This window comes from Cyclopterus lumpus, chromosome 8 (genome assembly GCF_009769545.1).
Source record: "Cyclopterus lumpus isolate fCycLum1 chromosome 8, fCycLum1.pri, whole genome shotgun sequence".
In the NCBI taxonomy this organism is placed as follows: domain Eukaryota; kingdom Metazoa; phylum Chordata; class Actinopteri; order Perciformes; family Cyclopteridae; genus Cyclopterus; species Cyclopterus lumpus.
Genome location: NC_046973.1, coordinates 3,858,275 through 3,884,551, shown reverse-complemented (window position 1 = coordinate 3,884,551; position 26,277 = coordinate 3,858,275). Strand labels below are relative to the sequence as shown.

The following is a 26,277-nucleotide window of genomic DNA, read 5'->3' as shown; positions in this document are numbered from 1 at the left end:
CTGCCAATTTGATTCACTGACATACTCACACTGTTTACCGGCTAATTCTCATTGGAGCTGCTAGCTGCACTCACTGCTCTCCGAGGCGCTGAGGAAAGATGGCGTTCGCTCACAGAGTCATATCGCTGTGTGCCATGTATGGCCTGTAGGATGTACTCACAGGGAGAGTGAGGAGAAGCATTGTGTGCGTGTGTGTGTGTGTGTGAGAGATTATGTGTGTGTTGCCATGTGTTTGGTTAGAGGCATCCAGATACTTCATGTCTAAGGCATGTAAAGATTGTGATGCCCGTCAATCAATTCAGAGTGTGTGTGTGTGTGTGTGTGTGTGTGTGCGTGTGTGTGTGAGAGAGAGAGATTATGTGTGTGTTGCCATATGTTTTTGCTAAAGTCAGTGGAGCAGGATTGGTTAATCAAGATACTTCATGTCTAAGGCATGTAAGAAGTGCGTGTGTGTGTGTAACCAGTAAAAATAATTTTGTGGACATAAACCCCAATATTCAACTGTCACACTCAATAAAATACGATTAAGATGCACCAAAAGAAGCATTAGAAGTATACAAAGAGAAGAGTAGATTAACTTTGAATGTAATTAGGTCTGCTCTTTCACATGCACTATTCAACTAAAGTTTCTTTGTGTGCTCTATTTGTGTATCTCTCGAGCACAGAGTAGATAGTAGATTATGGCTCATTGAAAACGACCGGCGTCTTTATTGTTTTAATTTTTTTAACAGAATGATCTTTTGAATTTCCTTTCCCTTTTTGTTTGAATATTCTCAGCTGTGCCTGATATTCCCACTGGCACTGTGTTACAGTTTGGAGTGCAGTTAGCAGGAGAAGATGAGGAGGCAGCAGGAGCAACACAACCGTTTGATGACTGGATTACAGGAGTGAAATGAAGGCACCGAGGGTACGGGACAACGAAACCCCCAACAAACAATGCAACGGAGACGAACACACGGGGAACAAAAGAACTGCGACTGACTAATGGGGAAACAGGTGAGCAGGAGGCGTGGCCAATGCGGGGCTAATGACGGACAGGTGAAACTAATCGGAAATACTAAACATGAACGATATGAAGGAAACGAAGGAAACACAGGGAGTACGGCAGAACTAAGGCGTGCCCCTGCAGAAAGAGACTAAACAGATTATTCATCATGTAACGTGGGACAAACGATGAAGTCATTAAATAGAAGCAGTACATCTTTCAGAAAAATCAAGTAAAGTGGGATGAAGCAGCAGAGAGAGAGGGAGGGAGGGAGGGAGGGAGAGAAACAGAAATAAAAGCTTGGCACATAAATATTCACATCACTGAGCAAGTACAGCGGTCACAGAGAAAACCACACAAGGGGCCATCTCGGAAAATCCATGAGCATAAATACATCCACACAGTCAAGAGACTGAGCCCCTAACGGCGTGAACGTTTGACAAACACAAACAGTCCAACGCACATGAACGAGGGAAGGGACGGAAAGAGGTGAAGAGAGAAAGAGGCGGCGCTAAAGAAGAAGGAGAACCCAGCTAACATTGGGTACGATGTTGGTCCAACGCTTCTCTGATGGTAGATACAAGCTTAACAAGAGCCAGGCAGAGGAAGGTGTGGTCAGAAACAACGAGAGAGAGAGAGACAGAGAGAGAGAGACAGGAAGCACACACCAACGTTGCTTCTCCTACCTTCATCTGCCAGCTCTCCCTCTCCTCCATCCACAGGGACACACCAGCCACAGCTGGCCCAGATCCACCACACGTTCCTGGGCATGACATCCACCAGAACGCCCTCGTCTCGAGAGAGAGCGAGAGCGGCCCGGTGCAACGCTCAAGAGGAAACTGGTGTGATTCACATCACGAGTGATCAGATGTGGAGTTTCTTTTATTTAAGGCCTACAATCTTGCTGTGTGCACACAAACATCTTCAACATTCATTTATTGTTAACTTGTAGTTGAGATCTCAAAGATTTCTAAAGATACCGAATGTCATTGCAGTTTGTTTTTTTTAATGGCGCGGACATAAAAAGAAACATGCGGATTGGGTTTGAATATTTTATTAAGTGTAAACATGAGCTTAAATCAAGAGATGGAAGCTTATAGTGTATAATGTTTATAGACATTATACAGGGAGAACGTTAAAAGACCCACATGAAGATGTGAGAAGCCGTGCTGGAACCTTCTGGCTTTCCTCTGATGTAGTAATGCTGTTTCACCAACGGGGGAAGATGCTAATTTGTTTCTTGGAGTCATGCTTCAGCCATTTAGCACAAGATGTAATGTGTCCACCGACTCCGAGACCCCTTTTAGAGACATTCAGTTGTAAAAAATTAAAACATCAGCTGCAGAGTTTTGTAATCAACCCATGAAGCCAACGTGTTGGCGCCGTCTTTAGGGATTAGTTCCACGTCAGCTCGCGTTGGCCACATTTCACGCTGTCCAACGAAGAAGACAAGCGTGTGAGTGTGTATGATATGCAAAAAGTCGAAGAAGGCAGAATCAGCTGACCAGTTACGTGGGTTAAATGACATTTCCAGAACTCTTTTAGCGCAGCTAAAGACTGAAAACCACCTCGAGCGAGCTACTGAACGTTTGATTGAATTTCACGTGCAGTTTTATCTCATAAAATACATGAATGGAAACACAAAGATTATTAAAACGTTTGACTGGTAAATTTGCCACCGTTTATAAGGAACGGCAGGCATAGCAACTGTAACTAAGGGGGAGGGGGGCGGGGCTTAGCACATGTCAGTTAAAATCACCATCAACACAACACTGCTGGGTGGTATCCATCGTTGTGGCTTGAATACAGCATTGCGGTCCCGCTTACGATTTAATTTTTCACATCCCGAAGGAACATTCGAGGAAATCCTTCTCACGCATATCACTGACGCTGATCCATACGCAACTAAATGTCAATCAACTCACGACTACTAGAAACACACAGCAGTGATGCGTATGCATGTGTTCATGCTTCTCAAACCGTGTAAATCCTGTGTAGCGTACGCCGCTGATGACCGTGCATGCTGTTATTTGCCAAAAATACACATATAAACTCTCACACGCACACACACACACACACACACACACACAGCTGCCAGCCATGTAGGCCAGCTCATAATGTGTTCCATCTCAACACGCTTCAATTGCGGTTAATGCTGTGAGGCAGAGAGACGGAGATACGGGGAGAGAGAGCGATGCAGCAAAGGACAGGGGGTGAGATAAATATCAGTGGCCCTTGGTATAGATGTATAGATAGAAAGCGTGGAACGTACAGTCGCATCGGGGCGCTACACCATTGTTTCTTCCAGTCGCCGTGTTCCGCAGGCAGCGGTTTTAATAGAGAAACACGACTCTCGAGCCTTTAATTTAGTCTTCGCCTCTTTACGCCTCCCTCCCCTCTTCTGCCTCCCTTCCCTTCCCTCTCTCCCTCCCTCCATCTCTTTTCAGTAACGAGAGGATTAGCGGGAGACGAGCCTATGTCAGCGGAGGATGCGGAGGAGAGCCGGAGGCGCAGAGGAAAGGGGAGGTGAAGAGGAGAGGAGGGTGAATGAAAGGCGGTATCGAACGCTGACCTGTTTTGGGCTGATAAGCGCCGGCTGCTTTGTGCCGAAGCCACTGGCTTTAATTTGGGGGCCCCGCAACATTCGGAATTAATTATCACACACACTCCAGCACCGCCGCGGCTTACCGTGTACATGGCTATTACATCCACTCCAATACAAACTTTATACAGCTTACGTTCTGGAACTTGCCGTTACACGAGGAGTTCGTATTGACGTTATGTGACATTTGCATGAAATACAGCTGCAAACACAATGTTGGTGTACAGTTTAACAAAGAGGAAACGTTGGGCAACAAAGCAACGGGAAGCTAGTTAATCGTTCAACACAAAACGTAAAGAAACGTCACGGAAAAGGTATTCGCGGCGCGTTGGAAGTAGAACTCGGTAACCGGGGAAAGGCCACGAGGTGAAACCGAGTCTTTTTATTAATTACTCATCTAGTTAATCGTTTAATACCGTTTATGGATCCTGGACATTCTTTTAGCTCGCCTGCTAATTACGAATTAGCGTGCTGATTAGCGAATTTGCGGGCTAATTAGCGAACACGTTTTCTGTGAATAAAAGTTTGCCGACCTCGTCAGTAAACAGGAACAATTATCCACTCAAGGAAATTAAAATTAGACTTTTATGTCACACTTACTTCAGTGTGAAGTATTCAAATTTCAGCGTTTACTTTTCTGTTTGTTTACGGCGCAACCGAGACACAAAAATGCTAATAAGAATGCTTCAGAGGTTCATGCTAACGCAAACCATCTACTTTAGCTTCGTGGATTCACGTCAACCTCCTCAACAAGAAACGTGACCGCTGCAGATCTTCCAAAAACAGTCCAACTGTGCTCCACACAACACATCCGGAACACTCCCCATGGATCATTGGTGTCACCGTTTTCCCCTCGTTAGTTTCAGTCCATACTTGTGGACGTGACATTGTAGCCCACTGGCTCGATGAAGTGAATGGTGCAAGATCCCAGTATCCCCCTATTAGATGTAAGTGTGCGGCTAGTCGGACCAGCAGCTGGACTACGGCGGATTGCGAGCGGCTTTAAAAAGGCGGCTGAGTGGCTCAGCAGGGCTCTGTGTATGTAGGCCGTGTTCTGCATGTTATTTCCTTGAAGTCATCAGACCTACGCTCCCCCCATCAGGGAAAGACTCTTATGATAAGTGGCAGCCATGAAATATGCACAGCCTGTCGTAGCCACCTGCCCCGCTTCACAGAGCCTCACTTTGCTTCCTCCCTTCCTACTACCTCGTCCTCCCTCGTTGTGGAACTGCTTCCCTCTCGTTTCCCTGTCTGTCTCACAACCTCCATCACTCTAATCTCTCCCCCCCCCCCAATCACATTCAAACTCAATGAAGATCATATAAATACGAAAAAAAAGCAACGATTCCCTAAAACATCTTTAAATCCTTTATTATATGCCTGTTTTTCCTGGAAAACAAACAAAAAAATGTTGGCACATGAAAAGCATTTTGAGACGTTTTTTCTTTTTTTTTGTATATGCATTATTTTCTCATAAAGCACACACACACACAACAGTAGCTCGGATCCCACCAGTGAAGCAATGCAGACACGACACATGAATCACCCTAATATGTCAAATGTGTATAAATCTTATAATAAAAAGGTAAAACAAAAGCATATATATTTTTTTTTCATGCAGAGTTCATTTTCCTTCTCCTTCAACAGGAAGGAATGGAGAGAACAGCAATACTTATCTTGTCCTTTACAATACTGACCACATTGTGTAAATATCAACCTTTGACACAGTTATATTATGTTTGTGTATAAGTATTGGTAGCTGTTATAATACAGGAGACACTGACTGTAACAAATACCGACAATGGATGTACGACACAGATAATGAGCACATACTTAGCTGCATGTCGTTAAGTCATAAAAACACAACAGCTGCATTTTCTTTTTAGACTCATAATTTCAGAGGAAATGTAAAACGCGCTAAAGCTGCCCTTCTGCGCTGAACTCTGGAGATAACAAGCAGGACCAGCTTCATCCAGGTGTCAGTTAAGACCGCCCCTAAAACAGTGACGTTCAAGTCTCATCTATCCACCCGATCGAAAAAAGTCTAATTACTTCACCGAACAGGGTCTTGACGCACCAAAAGGCACAATGCACACATGCGTTACAGCGTGCGTGTGTGTGTGTGTAAAGTATTCAGATCAGTGACGAGGCAACTATAAGGAGACCTGGATGAGCTTCCCTCTTCCCCGTTATCCTCTGGCCCACTCTCCAGAAGCACACATCTCCAGTGTCCCCGCCAAAATAAAATCTCTTCTAATTGCAGATTACATTTTGTTTTTTCACCATGCAATGAAATATATTTTCCGAATGTCTTCAGCCACTTCCCTACACAAAGTTAGCTGCATCTTTATTGATTTTTATTTAGCTTCATAACCTCGTATCCTTTTGCATGTGAATGAACGACAGTCCTATCCTGAGCCCTCTGAACGCTGCTTCAGAACCAATTCTGCCTCCATGTCAACAAGAATATTGCTAGCTAAGGAAAACAAGAGGGACACACACACACACACACACACACACAGAAGGCCCGACCTTTAACCTGGCTACTCGAGAGACACCAATCGTAGAGAGTTGAGCCTTAAATCCTTCCACGCAACCGAAGGCTCTCGATCAGAAGAAGAGCTTATTTTGTTGTTGCTGTAGCTGTACGAACGTCAATGATTCAAAACACAAATGTATGTAAAATTGTCGTTATGTAAGCACACATTTGATCTTTTATCTATTTTTTATGTTTCAATTTAAATATCACACGTCTCTCTTTCTATTCTTCTCCTCAGCCACTTGCGGAGTTCGCTGTTTTGGAAGTAAAGCGGATCGTACCAATACTGCTTTGTGCGGAGGGGGGTGCAGACGTTCACCATACAAACACATGTAAACGCAAGGCGCCGGGGGAGGCAGGCATCGACACACACACACACAAATGCAAACGTGCATCGTCGTACCCAGTGCTCGTTCCCACACACACACACACACACGTCTCACACACGTGCACGCTGTAAACAAATGCCCAGGTATCTGAATCATGCTTTTTGTGAAACAAACTGCTAGTCTCCTTCATTGCTTATATACTAGATCACAGAAACTGAGAGTATAAGTAGTAGTAGTATCTATTTAAGCCTGCATAAAGACTACATTTCCCAACAGCATTTTACCACCATGATCCCCCGGTGCTGAACAGCAAATAAAACACCAAGAAAATCTGATATTTGTGGTCTTTTGTAAAAACAAATCTTCCGTACATCTTTTGAAAAGCATGACAGCAGACGGGTGCAGAGATAAGATGCTAAGAATGCTGCTGGGAGTCATAGTCCCGGGCTGTTATTGATATAGAAAACTCATGCACAAGCATGTGAAGCATTCCAGTTGTAGCTAAGATAAGGATCAATGTACAGACACCGTTATTACTGCACATTAATAAAAAGCACACCAGAAGTACAGGCCGAACTCGAGGAAGGAGTAAAAAAAAAAAAAAAAAAACACAAAAAAAAAGGAACACAATTTTCACCAAAAGAAAAAAAGTAATAAAGTGGAATGCTGAAGCTATGTTACATGTGAAATCTGCTGTTGTGCTTTTTCATGTGGACTCATGACTTGACTACTAATCTGGAGTTTAAATCTACTGCGTTTATTATGACATCTTTGTTCCCCAGGTTTAACTCTGGGTTTCAAGGGTCCCCCTTCTTTATTTGTGATGAGGTGTGGCGACCGAAACACAAACACATGTGTTCACACTGTGAGCAACACCAGTCGATTCAACGAGCTCGCGGTGAATCACACTTTCAAGCTTCTTCTTCCCAAAAACAAAGCTCGAGGAAATTCGACTGCTCACGTTTGGCCGAGTCGTCGCATCCTGACCACGTGTTCAAATCAAAATGATCTTCTAGAAGCATCAATTTCTGGGCGGCACTAGAGGGCGACGTGCATTCGGGGCCTCTGTGTCGTGCACACGGACCCTCAGAAGGAGCCGAGGGGGTTGCAGCAGTGTGAACAACAAATGTGTGTGTTGTTGTTGTGTACACTGTGTGTCTGTGTGTCAGTTTAAGACATGGCTTCTTGGTTCTTGTAACATTACGAATCGTTTACAGGATATTTAAAGTAGTTAATGTGTGTGTGTGTGTGTGTGTGTGTGTGTGTGTGTGTGTGTGTGCGTGCGTGCGTGCGCGTGCACGTGCATAAGCTGAAATCAAGCCTGCTCGGCGGCAGGGGTGGCAGCATCAGCTCCTGGGAACTCGGGGTTGATAAAGGAGAAGCCCTGGAACTCGTCCTGGTCCAGGTTCTGAATCACTTCCTCGTCGGGAGGCGTCAGCACCGGTGGGTGGCGTGTGAAAAAACGGTCAAAGTTCTCGGCATCCCGTCCACACTGTTAAGGAGGAGGAGGAGGAGGAGGAGGAGGAGGGGAGGGGGTGGGGATGGAGTACAAGGGGAGGGGAGGGTTGGGGGAAAAGGGGGAGGAGTTGGGATGGAGAGGAATGGATGGATTGGGGAGGAGGAGGAGGAGGAGGAGGGGAACAAAAGAAGGGCAATGGTGGGTTGAACCAGGGTGTGAGATGACATTACTTGAACATGGTTTCAAAATATCAAAACAAGGTGCCGGCGCTGTGGGCGAGCTCGATTCAACTCTCCCCGTGTTGTGCATTGGCTGAACGGTAATTTGTTATTACTTTCAGAGCGATACAAAAACAGCACTCTCGGGAGAGCGTAAATCAAGCGCGCCTCAGGCACACGCCCCCCCCCCCCCCCCCCTTTCTAATATTTGAAACATATTCAACTTCAATTAAAAAAAAAAGAGAAAAAAAGGCCACTGAGGTCTCAAACGTCCCGTGGCAGTGCGCTGCAGTGGATAATGTGTGGAGCAATATAACATTTTGGTAACGAGCATTTAACTCAAAAAGCGTTGTCGCACCCCAAAAAAAAACTACTTTTCCTTGGGTACTTTAATTTTTTTATTTTTGGGTTGTAAAACTTTGAATTCATAAATAGTCGAATAAGAAAAGGCTCAGAGCCGTGTGATGATAATGGTTTAATTGTGGGTTCATTATAAAGACAACCAATCAGACAACCAGCTAGTTGTGATGATTAATCCATCATAATGAAATTACATCTGCTAATTTAAAAATGTTCTTATTGAGAGTGTACATTTAGCAATAGTTGAAAAAATAGAAGTTGGGAGTCGTTGTTCATTTCAGTTCCTCGTCCGGACCACTGGGAACCCAAAGAGAGTTTATATACCCACGAGATGTGCGTCCGTCTAAGTACATAAAACAAGTTATTAACTTGAAAACTATATTTTTCCCGACAGTACGCCTCGCGGGTGCCGAGCGATTTCCTTTTTTTTTTTTTTCTCTCCTCCATCTCCATCACCGCGTGGAGCTTTAATTAACACAACAAGGATTCTGTGTCTTCTGACAACATCACCCAGAGGAGAACTACAAACTCATTAAATCTCTGTAACTAAGCAAAAAAAAAAAAAAGAAAGAAAAGAAAGAAATTAAATTAAATTAAGCCAGATTGTTTATAGTTTGGGGAAATATGTGAAATGAGAAATACGCCAGGGTCAAATTGTATTTGCAGCTAATTACTGCGGCGTTTGTTTTAACATGTGTGTGTTGGGGACGGGGGGGACGGACCAGGTGGGAAGAATGTGCCACATTAGGGAAATTAAAATAATTGCCACAAAGTTGAGGAGTATCAATTTGGTAGCCGGGCCGATATGGTGAGCGGCGGTGCTTTTATTGTCCTTGATCTGGGCCGGAGATGTTTCTGTAACATGTGACATCTTTTTTAAATTTAAATTAAAGCTAGTATACCGAGAGGTTTCTGTAAACGGCAGCGCACTCCAGCACAGGTTTCATTTGAGACCCGAGACCCAGAGCGTGCAAACAAACGGGGAAAAACAAAAAAACCTGAGAAAACTGCGAGACACGGAGAGAGGACAAATAAAAAAATTAAAAAATGTGGCGAGGACAGATGGGGGTTTGATGCGCGGCGGCCGTGAACGGCGAGCAGATGGGAGGGATGGAGCGTTTGGCTGAAGGATGGACCTGATGGATTGGACGACAGATTGCTCGACGGACAGACAGATGAACGACAATCATTTAAAGACGACTTATCCGTCTGTTCGTCAACCGCACGTTTAAAAGCTCATCGGACCGGCCGGCTCTTCAACAAAAAAAGGGCCGTTCGGAGTGTGAACCCGCGAGCAGACCGTGATCACAAGAACTCCTTCACTGATATCGTTTGTTTTTTTAAAGCACCAGATGTCCTTCATAAACAACGTCTGGAGACAAACGGCATCACACAGCAAACAACACACACACACACACACGGCTCGCCGAAAAGATCAAAGAACAACCTTCAGAAGATAAACTCAACTGTAAACACACACACAAAAATCTAAACCTTTATTTGTTCTCAGAAGGAAGAAAGAAAGACAGGAAGAGAGAGAGAGAGAGAGAGAGAGAGAGATAGGAAGCGACAGCGCAGACAGGTGAAAGATGTTAGAAAGACGATCAAACGGAGAGAGAGAAGGCCGATAAAGATGGAGAGAAGAGAGGAGAAGAGATCAGACAACATATGTTAGTAGTCACATCAGAGGACTTTGCAGAAAAACGCACCTCCAGTGTGAAAGCAGGTCCAAATGGTGACCTCTAACACACACACACACACAGACACACACACACACACACACACACACACACACACACCCACACCCACCCCCAGTGGGCCAAGACAGCTGCATAAAAAGCTCAACTCAGGAAAACTCTTCAGCAGCAGTGTGGCCTACGGCTATGTGCGAGTGTGTGTATATGTTGTGGCTTGTGTGTGTGTGTGTGTGTGTCTTAGTATGGGATGACATCATTCCGACTAGTTATGATCAAACAAAATTTGTTGTAGAAGAAGCAAGTAAAAAAAAATAAAAAGCACAGCAAAGGAGAAACACAAGCACACTGTTGTTTCAAGTCACTGTTGCTGAGACTGTATGTACGTTCACTTGTTCCCTTGTTCCCTTGAGGTTTATTCTAAACTCAATCTGACCCACAGACTGTATTTATGAAGTGGACGTAGTAGTCAGGACGTCACCGTTGGACGTTGGTGAAGCCTCAATACAACCAGAGGAGTCGCCCCCTGGTGGTCAGTAAAGAGAATGCAGCTTCAACACATGAAGCATATACTTCTATACAACCAGAGGAGTCGCCACCTGGTGGTCAGTAGAGAGAATGCAGCTTTAACACATGAAGCATAGACTTCTACACAACCAGAGGAGTCGCGCCCTGGTGGTCAGTACAGAGAATGCGAGTTTAAGTGACTTCCGCATCGGCTTCACTCGGCAGAACCGGCGGTTTCCGCCTGATCTAACCCAACAAAAGCCCGTGCAGAGCACGCCAAACTGTTTCAGCTCAACAGACGAAACCATTCGAAACAAATTCTCCTGATCTTCACCAGCGCGCTCCTCATTCCAGGTGCATCTTCACCATATTCAGTGTCTTCCTCCCCTGACCCACATTCATCACTGCACCTTTCACTCTTTCATCATCATCCTCCTCCTCTCATCAACACCCGTGGTTTTTATTTCCACCACCGCACGTTCAACCCAATGACCGTCATCCTCTCCCGACTTACCTGTGTGCACCGTCCCATAGAGAGGAGGAGGGAAGAGACAGGAACAACCACATGGGAAGTGAAAAGATGAGTAAAGGAACAGAATGGAGGAGAGAGAGAGAGAGAGGTGTGGAAGGCGGACGCGTCACTCTGAGCAGCTTCTTCACCAGCAACTTCACCGCCGACAGGAATTAAACTCCTGGTCTCCGCCGGCTCGGGGCCGACTAATTAGCCCCACGACTCAAGGGGATTGGAGCTCCTATTTGGGGTCAAGTCGGGTTCAGACTTACTGCTCTTGGTTTGAATGGCGGCTGCACCTCCTTGTTCTCCAGTTTCTCCCAGTCCATGTAGCGGAAGAAGCTGTGCTCCCTGATGTCTCTCTCGCCCTCCGGAGCGCAGCCGAGCCGTTTCGCTGGATGCTTTGTCATCAGCTGGACAGACGGAGAGGAAACAATTACTGGATGTCCTTTCCTTTCCTTTCCTGTCTCCTTCTCCATCACAACCTCTTCCTCTACGTGGCACTGGGCTCTTCTGTCACGATATAGCATGTTTTTAGCATGCCTGTTTTTGTATACTGCTCCATCTTTACTGTTTACATCCTCACCTGGAAGGTCATAGTTACCCACCTGACCAGATAAACCCAGCTCCACCTTAACCCTCAATCTGTGCTGGGGTTATTAGCTTGCAGGAACGTCACAGTATAAATGGTTAGAGGACTAATAGCAGGCAAAATGATTATTACATTTTAATACTATGGGATGTCTTGACGGGTCACATTTACATCAGCTAATCTGAGGGCATGATCCTCAACTACAAGACAGGTCTGCATCTGATCTGCCCAGATCATCCCCTCTGGCATCATTAAACCTTCCTCTCATTCATTCTGTCTCTTTTGCTCAGTGCTTCTGTCCATGATTCGCTCTCTTTCTTTCATCTCTGTTCATAAATGAACGTCATTACTATTATTTGATTTCTTTTCTTTTGCCTTCTCTCACCTGAGTCGTCTCTCTCTGAGAATCTAAAACAAGCCACCGAACCACCGCCTGCAGATGAATGAATAACTGTTGCTGCTTCCACAGAAGTTCTCCAGAGAACCTTAAAAGAATCCAGGCGTGTGACGTCAGTGTGTGTGTGTGTGTGTGTGTGTGCGCGTGCCTCCCTCAGGAGGAGCAGTCATAACTCATTACATTAGAAATAAAATTACATTTTCCACAGGTCAGTCAACTTCACACGCACGTATATGTGCACATAAACACACACTTTAGAAAAAAACAAATGTAATTCTCTCTCTCTCCATCTCTCTCAGAGAGTTGATGCTTTAATGACCGACATTGATGAAATGTGCATTCACAACCGTTCCAAAGCGAACCCATTTGGGGCACACTTAAAACCACCGGAGCTGCTACAGTTGAGTGGAGATCTTTCTAAAGTCTAAAGACAAGCGTGTTTCCGGGCCGACATCACAGTTACAGCGGCCTCTGTCCTTTGGAGAGCGTCTTGGTGGATCTGCAGTCGTTGTCCCCGTGTGCATCGAGTGAGGCAGAACGGCACATTCAGCGGAGCAGCCGGACCCAAACGGGTCACCGATCGCAGGAAACGGCCTGGTTTACTCGCTCTGGTGACTCTAACGGCGCTCCGCTCGCCATCCGGTAAAAACAGTTCCTATACAATCGTGGCATTCACTTTACGTCCCCTGCAGTGGAGCAAACAACGTCGCCATTTCATCGACGGGTAATTTCAGCATTTCCTAAAATAACCAAATGAGCACCGGGGCGTAGAAACGGTCTCTTGCTATCAGATACGTGCGTGACTCGGGGGGGAAAAAAGGAGGCCGCTTGCACAGAGGTAGGTGGAGCGCAGGGCTTTTGCGTTGATGCAGATCAGATGCATTAACATTGCAATGCACACGAAAGGCAAAGAAAAGATGATATTACGTCGTCTGTAATGCATTTTCCCGTTGAGTTGATTAAAGACTTGAAGCCATGACAACACAGCAGGAATACATGGAATCGGACTAAAACCTCATCGTGCGCGCGCCTCCTCCATTATCGCGGGCGCTGACCCGCCTGACCTTTCAAAGGTGTCGAGACCTTTTTACTTTAAGCCAACCGCCACACGACCTTCCCTCTGGATGATCAATACACTGCGTGTTCATCTTTTCGTGCACTTGTGCTCTGACTCCATACCGACGATGACGGCGTTTTAAATTAAAACTTGCTTCTTGCATCGCAGAACACAATAGGGAGTGTGTGTGTGTGTGTGTGTGTGTGTGCGTCTTTGGATGTGTAAGGACATCCTTGCACAATTACTTTCTGCTGTAGAATCATGTGGTTGAAGACATCATGTGCCTAACACTACAGAATATACTGCAGTAGCAGCTTTGTGTGTGTGTGTGTGTGTGTGTGTGTGTGTGGCCCATTGCTGGCTATGAAATATGGATGCTGGTCAGGGTGGAAGCAGGGGAGTGGAAATGTCTCTGATCACTCCCTTTCCACACATGTGCTCAACACACACACACACACACACACACACACACACACACACACACACACACACACACACACACACACACACACACACACACACACACACACACACACACACACACACACACACACACACACACACACACACACACACACACACACACACACACACACACACACGGTACATGACCTCAGGACTGAAGGAAACACCTTCAACACGCGGATAAAGTACGATGTTACATCCACGATATATAAGACAACTGTTAATACTAATTATAGGCGCGATGTTTGCAGTCGCGTTCCGTCTTCAATTTCACACCGAAATGTCACATTTATTTTAGATTTCAGCAGCTGAAACACACCAAAATAAAATGCCGTGAAACACAAGAAAAAACACTTGTCTCTTCTTTGTAAGAATTAAACTAAACTAAAATGTGTCAACAGGTTCTTTAAGCTTCGGTTTGACTGAAGAAGACTGAAGACTTTACAGGATCGCTTTTTTTTCCATTTTCAAAATGGAAATGCCTTGTAGCATTTGAAAAGGAAAGCTTCATGTAGACACACACGCTCAAACACACACACACACACACACACACTCGCACACACACACACACACACACACGCTCACACTGAGTTAACCCAGGCGATGCTGGAAGGGCGCAGTGGGAGCTGTTGGATGGACGGAGGCGAGCTTTCATGCTCCACTGAAGCTCCACTGTTATCATCACTAATACATTACACAGCCTGTGTGTGTGCGTGTGCGTGTGTGTGTGCGTGCGTGCATCTTAGTGAACATATTTATTATCAATTTGCCTTTGCGTTTAAATGTAGTGGAAGGAAGTCATGCCGACACAGACGTGTGTGTCTTAACTCAAGCTGCACTGTGTGTTGATGGTAATATGTGTGTGAGTGTGTGTGAGTGTGTGTCTGTGTGTGCGCAGAACAGAGAGGTGAAGACCCACTTCTTTTAGCAGTAATCAGCACACACACACACACACACACACACACACACACACACAGACGTCACACGCCTGGATTCTTTTAAGGTTCTCTGGAGAACTTCTGTGGAAGCAGCAACAGTTATTCATTCATCTGCAGGCGGTGGTTCGGTGGCTTGTTTTAGATTCTCAGAGAGAGACGACTCAGGTGAGAGAAGGCAAAAGAAAAGAAATCAAATAATAGTAATGACGTTCATTTATGAACAGAGATGAAAGAAAGAGAGCGAATCATGGACAGAAGCACTGAGCAAAAGAGACAGAATGAATGAGAGGAAGGTTTAATGATGCCAGAGGGGATGATCTGGGCAGATCAGATGCAGACCTGTCTTGTAGTTGAGGATCATGCCCTCAGATTAGCTGATGTAAATGTGACCCGTCAAGACATCCCATAGTATTAAAATGTAATAATCATTTTGCCTGCTATTAGTCCTCTAACCATTTATACTGTGACATCATATGGGAAACGTCATGGACGGTCTTTTCTGAAGAGAAGTTTCCACAGTCAACTGAGCACACGGCACAGACTTAGGCTATTAGGACAGAGCAGTGTGTGTGTGTGTGTGTGTGTGTGTGTGTGTGTGTCAGAGATAGATAGGATGTACAATGAAAAAAGCAAAACAGCGGCTTAACAATGAACACTGCAGAGAGAGAAGGAGAGGAAACAAGAGTGTTAGGACAGAGAGAGAGAGAGAGAGAGAGAGAGAGAGAGAGAGAGAGAGAGAGAGATGGAAGCAGGACAGATAGTGAGAGTGAACAATGTTGTTTCACTCCAAATAAATGTTCCTTACAATGGTTTTAATTATGCAGATAATTGCGATGTCCCTCTCTTACTCCTTCTTGCCCTGCTTCCTTTCCTCAAACAAATGTAATACCCTCTTGTGTGTGTGTGTGTGTGTGTGTGTGTGTGTGTGTGTGTGTGTTTCGAGAAGAGAGCGAGGGAGACTTTTTGAGGAGGGAACAAGGTTTAGCTTGCGAGACAGACAAGGACTTGTGTTATACAGAGAGTGTGTGAGTGTGTGTGAGTGAGTGTGTGTGTGTGTGTGTGTGTGTGTGTGTGCGGGCACTCACCCCTTTACAGATAGCGACTGCCTCCTTGGACATTGACTTGGGATAGGAGACGTGATGCTCCATAATGGACTGAAATAACTCATCCTCATCTTCACCGTCAAATGGAGGCTGGAGAGAAGGGCCGTTAAAGAAGGAGGAGAAGAAAGGAGTGAAGAGGAAGAGAGGAGGAGAGGAAAAGGGAGGAGAGCAGGGAGGAAAGGAGGTAAAGCAGGGGGCAGGCAGGACAAACAGAGGACATTTAAATTGAATCATTAAAAGCTTTTTTGGGGGGGGGGGTCTGAACTCCTCAGAATCAAAACCGCAGGACTTCAAACACTCACACGTTCAACAATACGCACTCCAAATGAGATATCCAGGATTTGAATGTCACATCTACTCTAACAATTATTAATGCCACGAGAGAAAAAACTCATCAAGGGGTATAATTTAATAGCTAACCTTTCATTACGCCATGTCACATTCTAAAGGCTGCGATCACGGGCGCTTGTTTTGTTTCTGTCACGTTCAGTCGTGAATACAAATGCTGTTGATAAAGAAGTTGTACTTTACATATTCATGCAGTTTTTATTTCCACTGTTTAGTAATTATATTAATAACCCTTAACCCCCCCCCACACACACACACACACACACACACACACACACACACACACACACACACACACACACACACACACACACACACACACACACACACACACACACACACACACACACACACACACACACACACACACACACACACACACACACACACACACACACACACACACACACACACACACACACACACACACACACACACACACACACACACCTGTCCAGCCAGCATCTCATAGAGCAATACTCCAAAGGCCCACCAGTCCACAGATCTCCCATAAGGTTGGTAGGCTATGATCTGAAATGCAAGATATTATATTAAGTCACTTAAATCACTGAGGCAATTAAGGGCAGTGTGTACGAATAATACTTAAATACAAGCTGGAATACAAAGTGTGCGCACACACACACACACACACCTCAGGAGCTATGTAGTCCGGTGTTCCGCAGAAGGTCTTGGTGGTGACTCCGTCGATCATATTTTCTTTACACATGCCAAAATCTGCTATCTTGATGTGGCCCTCGCAGTCCAGCATCACATTGTCCAGCTTCAGGTCTCTGCAGGAGGGAAACGCAGCGTCAACCGTGGGCCGTCGCTCCGCTCGAAAGGTTCATCATCTCAACATTTCTTTGGATACGAGCGTATGCCGTGATATGATAAACAGCGTGAAGCAGTTAATTGCAGTTGAAGTCTTAAAAAGGTCAAAAACCCCTTTGCTTCTGTGGCGACTGAGAGAGTCAATTACTCAGAAAAGGATGGAGTCTGATATCCTGTCTGAATATTACAGATTAAAAGGCATTTACACAGCGACAGGTGTGATGATTAAACGACCGGAAAATGCAAGAATTCTTGCCTTTTTGCATCAAAGCTATTAATACTGGCAGCGATGCACATATGAGACAGGTGCAGCACTTTAAGAAAAATGTATTATTGAAATTAAAATAGATTTATGCACGTCTTTCGTGGTAAACTGAACTACTGGAGGATATTCCATTGAGTTTGTCTCTTAACGTAACGCTCCAAGAGAATTTGAGCTTCCCCTGTTAGACAGAGTATATGTTCTGGGCTTTTATTTTGAAAGGTAAGGACGGAAGTCAATCAGGTCTTCGCTGCATGTGTCGAGGTCGAGAGGAGAAATAAAGTTTGCCTTCTCTGTTGTTGTGCAATATACATGTTTGAATATGTTCGTTCCACGTGATTGGTCGATACCTTTATTCACTAAGAAAGTTAATTGTTCTGTAAAAATATTACGCTGCTTTTTCCACTGCGTAATATTGGCGAATTCTTTTTTCTAAAATAATTTATTACGGGGGGGAAAAAAAAGCCCCTGGTGTTCAACCGCTTCCCTTCAGTTGTGTAGTTCTGATATTAAAATGAATACTTAAGAATATGGTTGTTTATTCCAATTATTTTGTATCTCTTTACTTTAAATAAACCTTGTAAAAAAACAATGTGTCAAACATTTAGCTTTTTAAACCTTAATACTATTTACAAGGTCATACATGAAAAAACAATAAGTGTGTGTTCCGTCAACGCTATAGACAAGTATATGTAGAGGTGGAGGTTACCTGTAGATGATGCCCTTTAGATGGAGGAAGAACAGACCAATGGCGATCTCCGCTGCATAGAATCTACACACGCACACACACACACACACACTTTCTAATTACCGTTTTTTTTGTTTTCCGAGGGGAAAGGACAGGAGGAAAGCAGATGGATAAATTGTGTGCGTGCGTTGCGTTGATTGTGTGTCTGCGTAAAAGGTCGGCGCTGTCTCTTCCGAGGCCAGAGAGCGGCTGATAAGATCAACGGGAGGAGTCTGGACCACGCGGGCCGACGGTGTTTGCGTGGGCGCCGCGTGCACCTCAACGACGTCGGGAGGCATTCTATGTTGGCGAGGAGAGCCGTGCAGGGATCGCTGGATGTTTTAATCTGAGATCAGCAGGAAGCTCCAACACAATACACGTCCTCATCCTCAATACCCCGACTATTGTCTAATAAATAAATGAAACAAGTCGATGAGATAAAAGAGTTCCTTCCCTCCAGCGGTCTAAATCTTCTGCCAGAGGGAAGGAACTCTAATTCCCTATAAAGCAGATGAAGGGCAAACTCCTCCACGGCTCTCGCCTCCCCCCTCCCCCCCTCTCTCCCCCCCTCCCCCCGACAGCCCGCTTGTCAAATATGTCAGCCCGCCGGTTTGACTCGACGCCAGTGATCTCGCCAGCCACCTTAATTATATTCTGCAGTTTTTTTCGGAGGCGTTCTACCACACACTGGAAAAAAAAAAAGAAAAACTTGCAGGAGCTGCTGGATTACTTTCATTTCTTTTGAAGTCCTTCAGAGCGGCGACGTGCTATCGGCGAGGGGGGGGGGGGGGCCAACAAACACATTTCAACCCAGAGGCCCCCGCTAGGTTGCTCATCCATCAAAACCGCTGACGGCTTATTCGATATGACTTTATTTTTTTAAACGCACTGTGAAACACCTCATAAGCGTGGGATTAAGATGGCGTGTTGCGATGGCATGAGAATGCGTCTTTGTGCGTCGTCGGTACTCACACAGCGTGGGGCTCTTTGAACTTGCCGACCTGCTGGATCTGATACATGAGATCTCCTCCGTTTATGTACTCCATGACGAAATACAAGCGGTCCTACGGAGACAGAGAGGGGAAGACAGAGTTAGAGAGAGAGAGAGAGGTCAAAACGTACATGTTTCAGGGAAATACGAGGCTACGGGGGGGAGAGGTAAGATACCGTAGAGAGAAAGGGATCGCTCAGAGGTAGATAGAGAGTGATGGGTCAAATAACAGAAGATTAAAAAGGAGAGGAAAATGACATTGGTAGCGAAAATAGAGGGTCAAAAGATGGAGAGAGAGAGAAAAATGAATCGAGGAAGAGGCGATTGGGTCGTCGCCCAGGCAGACCTCCACTGAGGGAACACAGCAACATCCATTTAAGAGCTAATTCTCCTCCATTATCTGCAGAAATTGCCAATAAGGTACAGTGTGTGAGGGATTTGTGCATTCGTGGCCGTGTGTAGTGTGTGAGTGTGCCTGACGAGGCTTATGAACGGTGGTTTGTGCAATATGGGCTCCTTGTGTGTGTGTGGGTGTGTGTGTGTGTGCATGCGCTACACAGCATATGCAGTATGAATGTGTGTATGCACGCATGTTATGATTGTCTTTACGTGTGTGTGTGTGTGTGTGTGTGTGTTTTAACTTCCTGTTACGTCCCATATATCAAAAGCCTTCCTCTGGTCAGAGAATTAGTGCTGCTGAGGAGGATTAACACACTCACTTCTGGCGCGCGTGTGTGTGTGTGTGTGCGTGTGTGTCGGCCAGGTCGACCCTATCTGCCCAGCCTTTAACCACGAACCTCAAACAACGCGCAGTGTTCACCGAAGAATGAAAAAACACGTCCTCACGAGTGCGTTTGCGTCGCGCGTGAATGTCTCGTTATGTGACCAGCGAGCTATATTTACTCCTCCGTCGACTCATCTTTGGTGTAATATGGATTATACGTCAGGAGATGAGCGAGGAATCAAACGTGAATCCGGCGGGACACCTCGTCGTGACTCCCTTCAGACGCGATGTGAAGGCGTGGGGGCCGACGGACGGAGTCGCCTCGGACAGAATGTAAAAATTGACAGTCACTGTTTGTGTGTGTGTGTGTGTGTGTGTGTGTGTGTGTGCAACCAACCAAGCAAACATTTTCCCATTAAACAGAAGTTCATAGGGAGCCTGAAGCGGCAGCAAAAAAACTGTTAAGTGCAGCAGATAACCCTCACAGAATGTTGTTTTTACCCTTGTGTGTTGTTGTTGTTGTTGTTGTTGTTGTACGGCTTAAACAAACGGGATGTTTGTGTGTTAGTCAGCCAGCGTCAGAGGTGTGCAAGTGGGTTTTTGCAAAGATAAACCAACCATTTGGTGCCTCACATGTGATGCACAGATACGATGGGACGATATCAGCTCACTCTTGGGCGAGAAAGTGAACACATTTATTTCCCAAAGTGTTGAACTATTGCTTCAATGAATAGAAATGACATAAACAAAAATGAAGTAGTGACAGTGCCGGGCTTTTGTTTTGAAGAAGACGTGAATATAAACTCTCCGTTCACATACCATGCTCTGGAAAGTGGAGTGCAGCTGTGTCAAGAACGGGGGCTTTCCAGCCAACGCCAGCACCCTCTTCTCCACCATGGTGCATTCCACGTCGTCGTCCTGGATCACGACGTCCTTCTTCAGGATCTTTATGGCGTACAGCTCCTCCGTCGTTTTACGCTCCGCCAGCATCACCTAAAGAGAGGAAGAGAGAGAGGAGAAAGGAGGAGAGAGGATGGATAGGAAACACAAGGAAGAAGAAAGTCGTTAATATTCAAAATCATTGTGTCACGCCGCTCCCGTCGGGCCTTTATGGTAACATCACCTTGGAAGAAAGAAGGGGTGCATGGGAGAAAGGGAAGAAAGAGGGCGAGGGAGGCAGATGTGGGAGGCAGAGAAAAGGGGGAGAGAGAGGAGGAACTGTAAAGGGCAGGGATAAAGGGGTGGAGGGGATAAAGAGACGCTGTTTGGGGTTAGACAGTCAACGTAGAAATAAAAAGAGGGATGACAGGAGGGAAGGAGAGCGAAAACCGATTCATCATCTTTCAAGATGTCATCTGAGGGGGGAAAAAAAGAAAAGAAAGGTCTTACAAAAAGGAGAAAGGAGGTTATAAAGGGCTCGATAATAGTGTGACTGCATGTCGCTCTGTACCAGAAAGCTCTAATGAAAACGGTCACATTGTGAGATAGATGTCCGGTGAATCGTAGCACTAAGAAGAAGAAGAAAAAGAAAACGTGTCATCAACTTGCATCATCCCGCATATAAAAAATGACACAAAAAAACTTTACACAGTTTTATCTGCCAGGATATTTTATTTTGCGCCATTCCACCCGGTTGAGAAATGAAACGTTCCCTAAACCCCTCGCCCAACCAAATCCGCTATTTACGACACACACATATATATATATATATATATATATATATATATATATATATATGTAAAACACGGGGAATGATTCAGTTGATCGTGCGATTTTGGACTGAAATCTTTGGTTGTCGATGGAAAATGTTTATCAGATTATTTTTGGGCCTTCTGTACGATTTTATTTTTTTTATGCTGTTCAGCAGCTTCTCCGTGCCCTTGACGAACATCCAGGAGAATAAAAAGTAGAGTAAGAAGAGGGGATGATGTCATACTTTAGGTCACTCTCTGCGGGTGGGGGGTGGGGGGGATTAAACCAACGGTGGAAGAGATTGAAGGAGGAAGCAAAGGACTTTAGCAGAAAGTGAATATAATATAATATATGTGTTGTGTGTTTAGAGTTGCTACTTGTGCGCGTGTGCTAACGTCGGCATGCCAACATGTTTATATTAGAGATGATACATTTGATATTCAGAAGTTGGAAAATATGCATTGTTACAAGTTAAAGAAAATGGTAATTTCATGGTCTGTTATTATCAAATCTGTGATGCGGTAAATAACATGAGGTTTTACAAAAATGACAAAGTTATGAATTTAAGAGCTTTATTGAGCCAGGAGACATGTCACACATATGTGACAGGTCACACAGGTCACAGAGGTCACAGGTCACATGAGCATGGTTAGCTGCCGGCTCAGCCGACTACACGTCGAGAGATAATACAAATCCTCCCAATCTCATACTTTCACAGTTTTAAGCAGCTATCGTGTTCAAGACGTTCACCATCTTCATAACCCAAAGTCTATGGTAAAGAGGACTACGGTAAAGTGGACTAACTATGGTAAAGTAGTCTATGGTAAAGAGGACTACGGTAAAGTGGACTATGGTAAAGTGGACTACGGTAAAGTGGACTACGGTAAAGAGGACTACGGTAAAGTGGACTACGGTAAAGTGGACTACGGTAAAGTGGACTACGGTAAAGAGGACTACGGTAAAGAGGACTATCTATGGTAAAGTGGACTACGGTAAAGTGGACTACGGTAAAGAGGACTACGGTAAAGTGGACTATCTATGGTAAAGTAGACTATGGTAAAGTGGACTACGGTAAAGTGGACTACAATAAAGAGGACTACGGTAAAGTGGACTACGGTAAAGTGGACTACGGTAAGGTGGACTACGGTAAAGTGGCTACGGTAAAGAGGACTACGGTAAAGTGGACTACGGTAAAGTGGACTACGGTAAAGAGGACTATGGTAAAGAGGACTATGGTAAAGAGGACTACGATAAAGTGGACTATGGTAAAGTGGACTATCTATGGTAAAGTAGACTATGGTAAAGTAGACTATGGTAAAGTGGACTATGGTAAAGTGGACTAACTATGGTAAAATATACTCTGGTAAAGTAGACTATGGTAAAGTGGACTATGGTAAAGTGGACTATGGTAAAGTGGACTAACTATGGTAAAGTAGACTATGGTAAAGTGGACTGGTAAAGTGGACTATAGTAAAGTGGACTAACTATGGTAAAGTGGACTATGGTAAAGTAGATTATGGTAAAGTGGACTATGGTAAAGTGGACCAACTATTGTAAAGTATACTATGGTAAAGTGGACTATGGTAAAGTAGACTATGGTAAAGTGGACTAACTATTGTAAAGTATACTCTGGTAAAGTGGACTAACTATGGTAAAGTAGACTATGGTAAAGTGGACTATGGTAAAGTGGACTATGGTAAAGTAGACTATGGTAAAGTGGACTATGGTAAAGTAGACTATGGTAAAGTGGACTATGGTAAAGTGTTGGTGGTTTTATATATGAGCTGTGGCTGCGGACTTTTGTGCAGGTCGGCCAGACAGATGCCAAGAATGCAACCACTGTGAGAGGCCTCTGCTTTGCTGTGTGTGTGTGTGTGTGTGTGTGTGTGTGTGTGTACTCAGCAGTTTGAACGTCTTGTAGCCAAGGTCAGACTCATGCTGCTTACAGTCTCTCAAACAGAGAAGGAAACCTTTCCGTCTCTCTCTCTTCCCCGTTGTTCCTCGTCGTCTTTCATACTTCCCTACTTCCTTTGCTCTCGCCTCTCCCGTCCTCATATATTCTTTCCTGAAAACCCCCGGTGCTGCTGCAAATAGCAGGCAAAATGTAGGTCAAGTCTCAGCTCGCAGGTCATCTCATAAAAGTTGCAGCAGGCTTGTGACCAGGTCATAAAAGTTCAACTCTCTGGATGGAAATCTGTACGGTGGAATTATATGGGCGTAGCCTATAGTGTAACTGTTGGGGACGTCTGTGCTGTGTGTGTGTGTGTGTGTGTGCACAGCAAACCTTAAAAGCTTGAGGAGGAAGATTTTCAACCATTTGGGAAATGTATTTATTCACTTTCGTGTGGTGAGGTCTGTTCAAAATAAAGGCCACAGCCAGAACATGTTTAGCTTAGCTTAGCTTAGCGACGGCTGATAAGTGAACTTTAGAGGTGCTGGTTGTGTCTTTATGCAAAGCTAAGATAACCGCTTACTGGCTGCCATCTTATTGTAAATTGACTGATATGAAAGTGCTACATTCCCAAATGTTGAACTATTTCTTTAAAATGTGTTCAGTAACTATAACTCTTTAAGTTTTACTAGCTAGCGAACATGCTAGGTGCAAAAGAATAACGATATGATATCAGATGCTACAGTGAGCCATGAAAATGTGAATTTGAAGAGCTCTAGACATTAATTTTGTGTTCCTGTGACAGGTGACTCCAAGCTAAAAGTTACAGGCTTTGGAAAGAATTTTTTGAGAAGCAGGAAAGTTGTAACTGGAGTAAATTCTGCTGAAACTAGTCGACTGACTCCACGGCCTTCCTCTTCCTCTCAAACTAATAAAAGTACGTTAACATTTAATCTTGAAATGAGGCAGAGAACAGACAAGAAGAATGTGAGCTTCACATTACACGGCGAGCATGCTGGTGTTTGTAGTTCCCACGAGGCTAATTGAGTTTTGGGACCCCCAACAAAAAGGATCTTTCATCTAAATCTTATTTCATAGAGAGAAAAAAAGAAAGAAATGAAAAACGTTTTGCATAAAACACAGGTTGACCCCTCGTGAATTGCGCAACTGCTCAAGTCAAGCTGAGTTTGATTGATTTATTGATGCGTTTAATGTACCGTTCCTCTGGGGGAAGCAAGATAGACGAGTGGAGAAGGAAACGCCACAGCGAGCCGACATATTCTATGCGTCTGGATCGGTGCTGTGAAGCAGAACCACGACCCGTCTACTGAATGTCAGCGCAACGACGTAAACGGGAAGCATATCGCACTTATTATTATTTCCAGGTACAGAGCAATAAGAGCGACCTTATATATCCACCTCATCTTTTTTTCCCTTTGAGATCTGAAACTTAGCAGCTTTATGCCACATGAATATTCAGGTATGATAATGTAGAGGGGTTATCGGGTTTGGGATACTACAGGGAGTGCGGCGCCGACGGACAGAGACACGCAGTATATATAATCGCCGGCCACTTTATTAGGCACACCTGTTCAACTGCTCGTTGACACAAATATTTAATCAGCCAATCACATGGCAGCAACCCAATGCATTTAGGCATTTAAATGCAGCATCAGAATGGGGAAGAAAGGGGATTTAAATCATATTTTATTGAATATTTATGAAATAACTCTTTTTAAAAGGTTTTGTGAATGGATGCTACTTTTAAATCTCACTTACGCCTATTTGAGGACCATTACAATAGAGCAACTTTGCAATGTGGTGCAACGGGAGATTTGCATCACGGATGTGCAGCCGACAAATCTGCAGCAACAGTTTGATGCGATCATCTCAATATGGATCAAAATCTCTGAGGAATGTTTCCAACACCTTGTTTAATCTATGCTATGAAGAATTAAAGGCAGTTCTGAAGGCAAAAGGGGGTCAAACCCGGTACCGGCAAGGTGTACCTAATAAAGTGGCCGGCGCGTGCGTGTGATTAAATGTGTTTCAATATCTATTGAAGGTGGATCTACGCTGGTGGTATGCTTTGACAAAAAAGCAGCCGTAAGGGAGTGTGTGTGTGTGTGTGTGTGTGTGGGTGTGTTTTTGTGAATGCGTGGACACGTCCCATATGGCGGCAGTGTGACTCTATGTAAATACAAACTGTATAAAGTTGAAAACAGAGAGGAAGGACACCATCTGGCCCAAAGCTCATTTTACACAAGCGCAAGGACGACACACGAGGAGGACGACACACAACCACAGGCTTTCATCGAAGATCAAAAAAAGATGCACAAGACGCTTTTTAGTCTTGTTTTTTTGTCGCCGCGGTTACAAGCCGCTCATGGTGACTCTTACACGTGATTTAAGGCAGTTTTCCTGACGTGTTTAGCTTCCTGGTTACGTTTCAAGGTCACGTTGGTCTGAGTGTCATTCGTGAACGGGCTCTTCTGCTTACGAGTTGGGGGCTTTTTGTCACTATTGGCGACGCCCTTTTTTTTTTTTTTTAAATCCAAGAAAGTTGTTCAGGGTCACTTGACAGAAAAGCAGTCCTCGGGATATCAACTGTCAAATGTCGTAAATGATGCCACGGTGTTTTCTGTGCTGACCTTGCAGAGCGACTTTACCCCGTGGAAAACAAATGAACCCTGCTGCATCACTGCATCACACTCTGTTGCATGGCAGCGGGCTGAGCTGCATCACTCTAAACTGAGGCCTGCATGTCTGCATTACTGCGAGCAGACAGGTGTCCGTGCTTGAATGTTTTTATTTTCACAGGACCTACAATTTCCACACTTTTATTAGCATTGTGTATGTAATGTAATGTATGTAATATAGATGTGTGTAGGGGTGGGGTGGGGTGGGGTGGGGGGGGGGGGGGGGGGGGGGGGGGGGGGGGGGGGGGGCGGGGGTGTGTACACTGTGTGCTCATTGAAAATGTGTTCTGATATCTATTCTTCACAGAAAATGAGTCCGAGTTTGAAAAACTCACACGACACACAATAAAACACTT

The 26,277-nt window shown here is 44.8% G+C and overlaps 1 protein-coding gene across 2 annotated transcripts in view; it reads right to left on the bottom strand.

The window, feature by feature from the left end:
- Positions 1 to 4,942: 4,942 nt before the first annotated feature.
- Positions 4,943 to 26,277, bottom strand: part of LOC117734944 (protein kinase C beta type) — a 68,404-nt gene continuing 47,069 nt past the window's right edge. For both annotated transcript variants that reach the window (XM_034539312.1, XM_034539313.1), the window contains 8 exons: positions 20,459 to 20,632; positions 18,897 to 18,988; positions 17,907 to 17,969; positions 16,757 to 16,895; positions 16,555 to 16,635; positions 15,739 to 15,846; positions 11,477 to 11,617; positions 4,943 to 7,947 (listed from right to left, as the gene is read on the bottom strand). In XM_034539312.1, the coding sequence (XP_034395203.1) occupies positions 7,771 to 7,947; positions 11,477 to 11,617; positions 15,739 to 15,846; positions 16,555 to 16,635; positions 16,757 to 16,895; positions 17,907 to 17,969; positions 18,897 to 18,988; positions 20,459 to 20,632 (975 nt within the window). In that variant the 3' untranslated portion in view covers positions 4,943 to 7,770. The remainder of the gene's footprint in view (positions 7,948 to 11,476; positions 11,618 to 15,738; positions 15,847 to 16,554; positions 16,636 to 16,756; positions 16,896 to 17,906; positions 17,970 to 18,896; positions 18,989 to 20,458; positions 20,633 to 26,277) is intronic.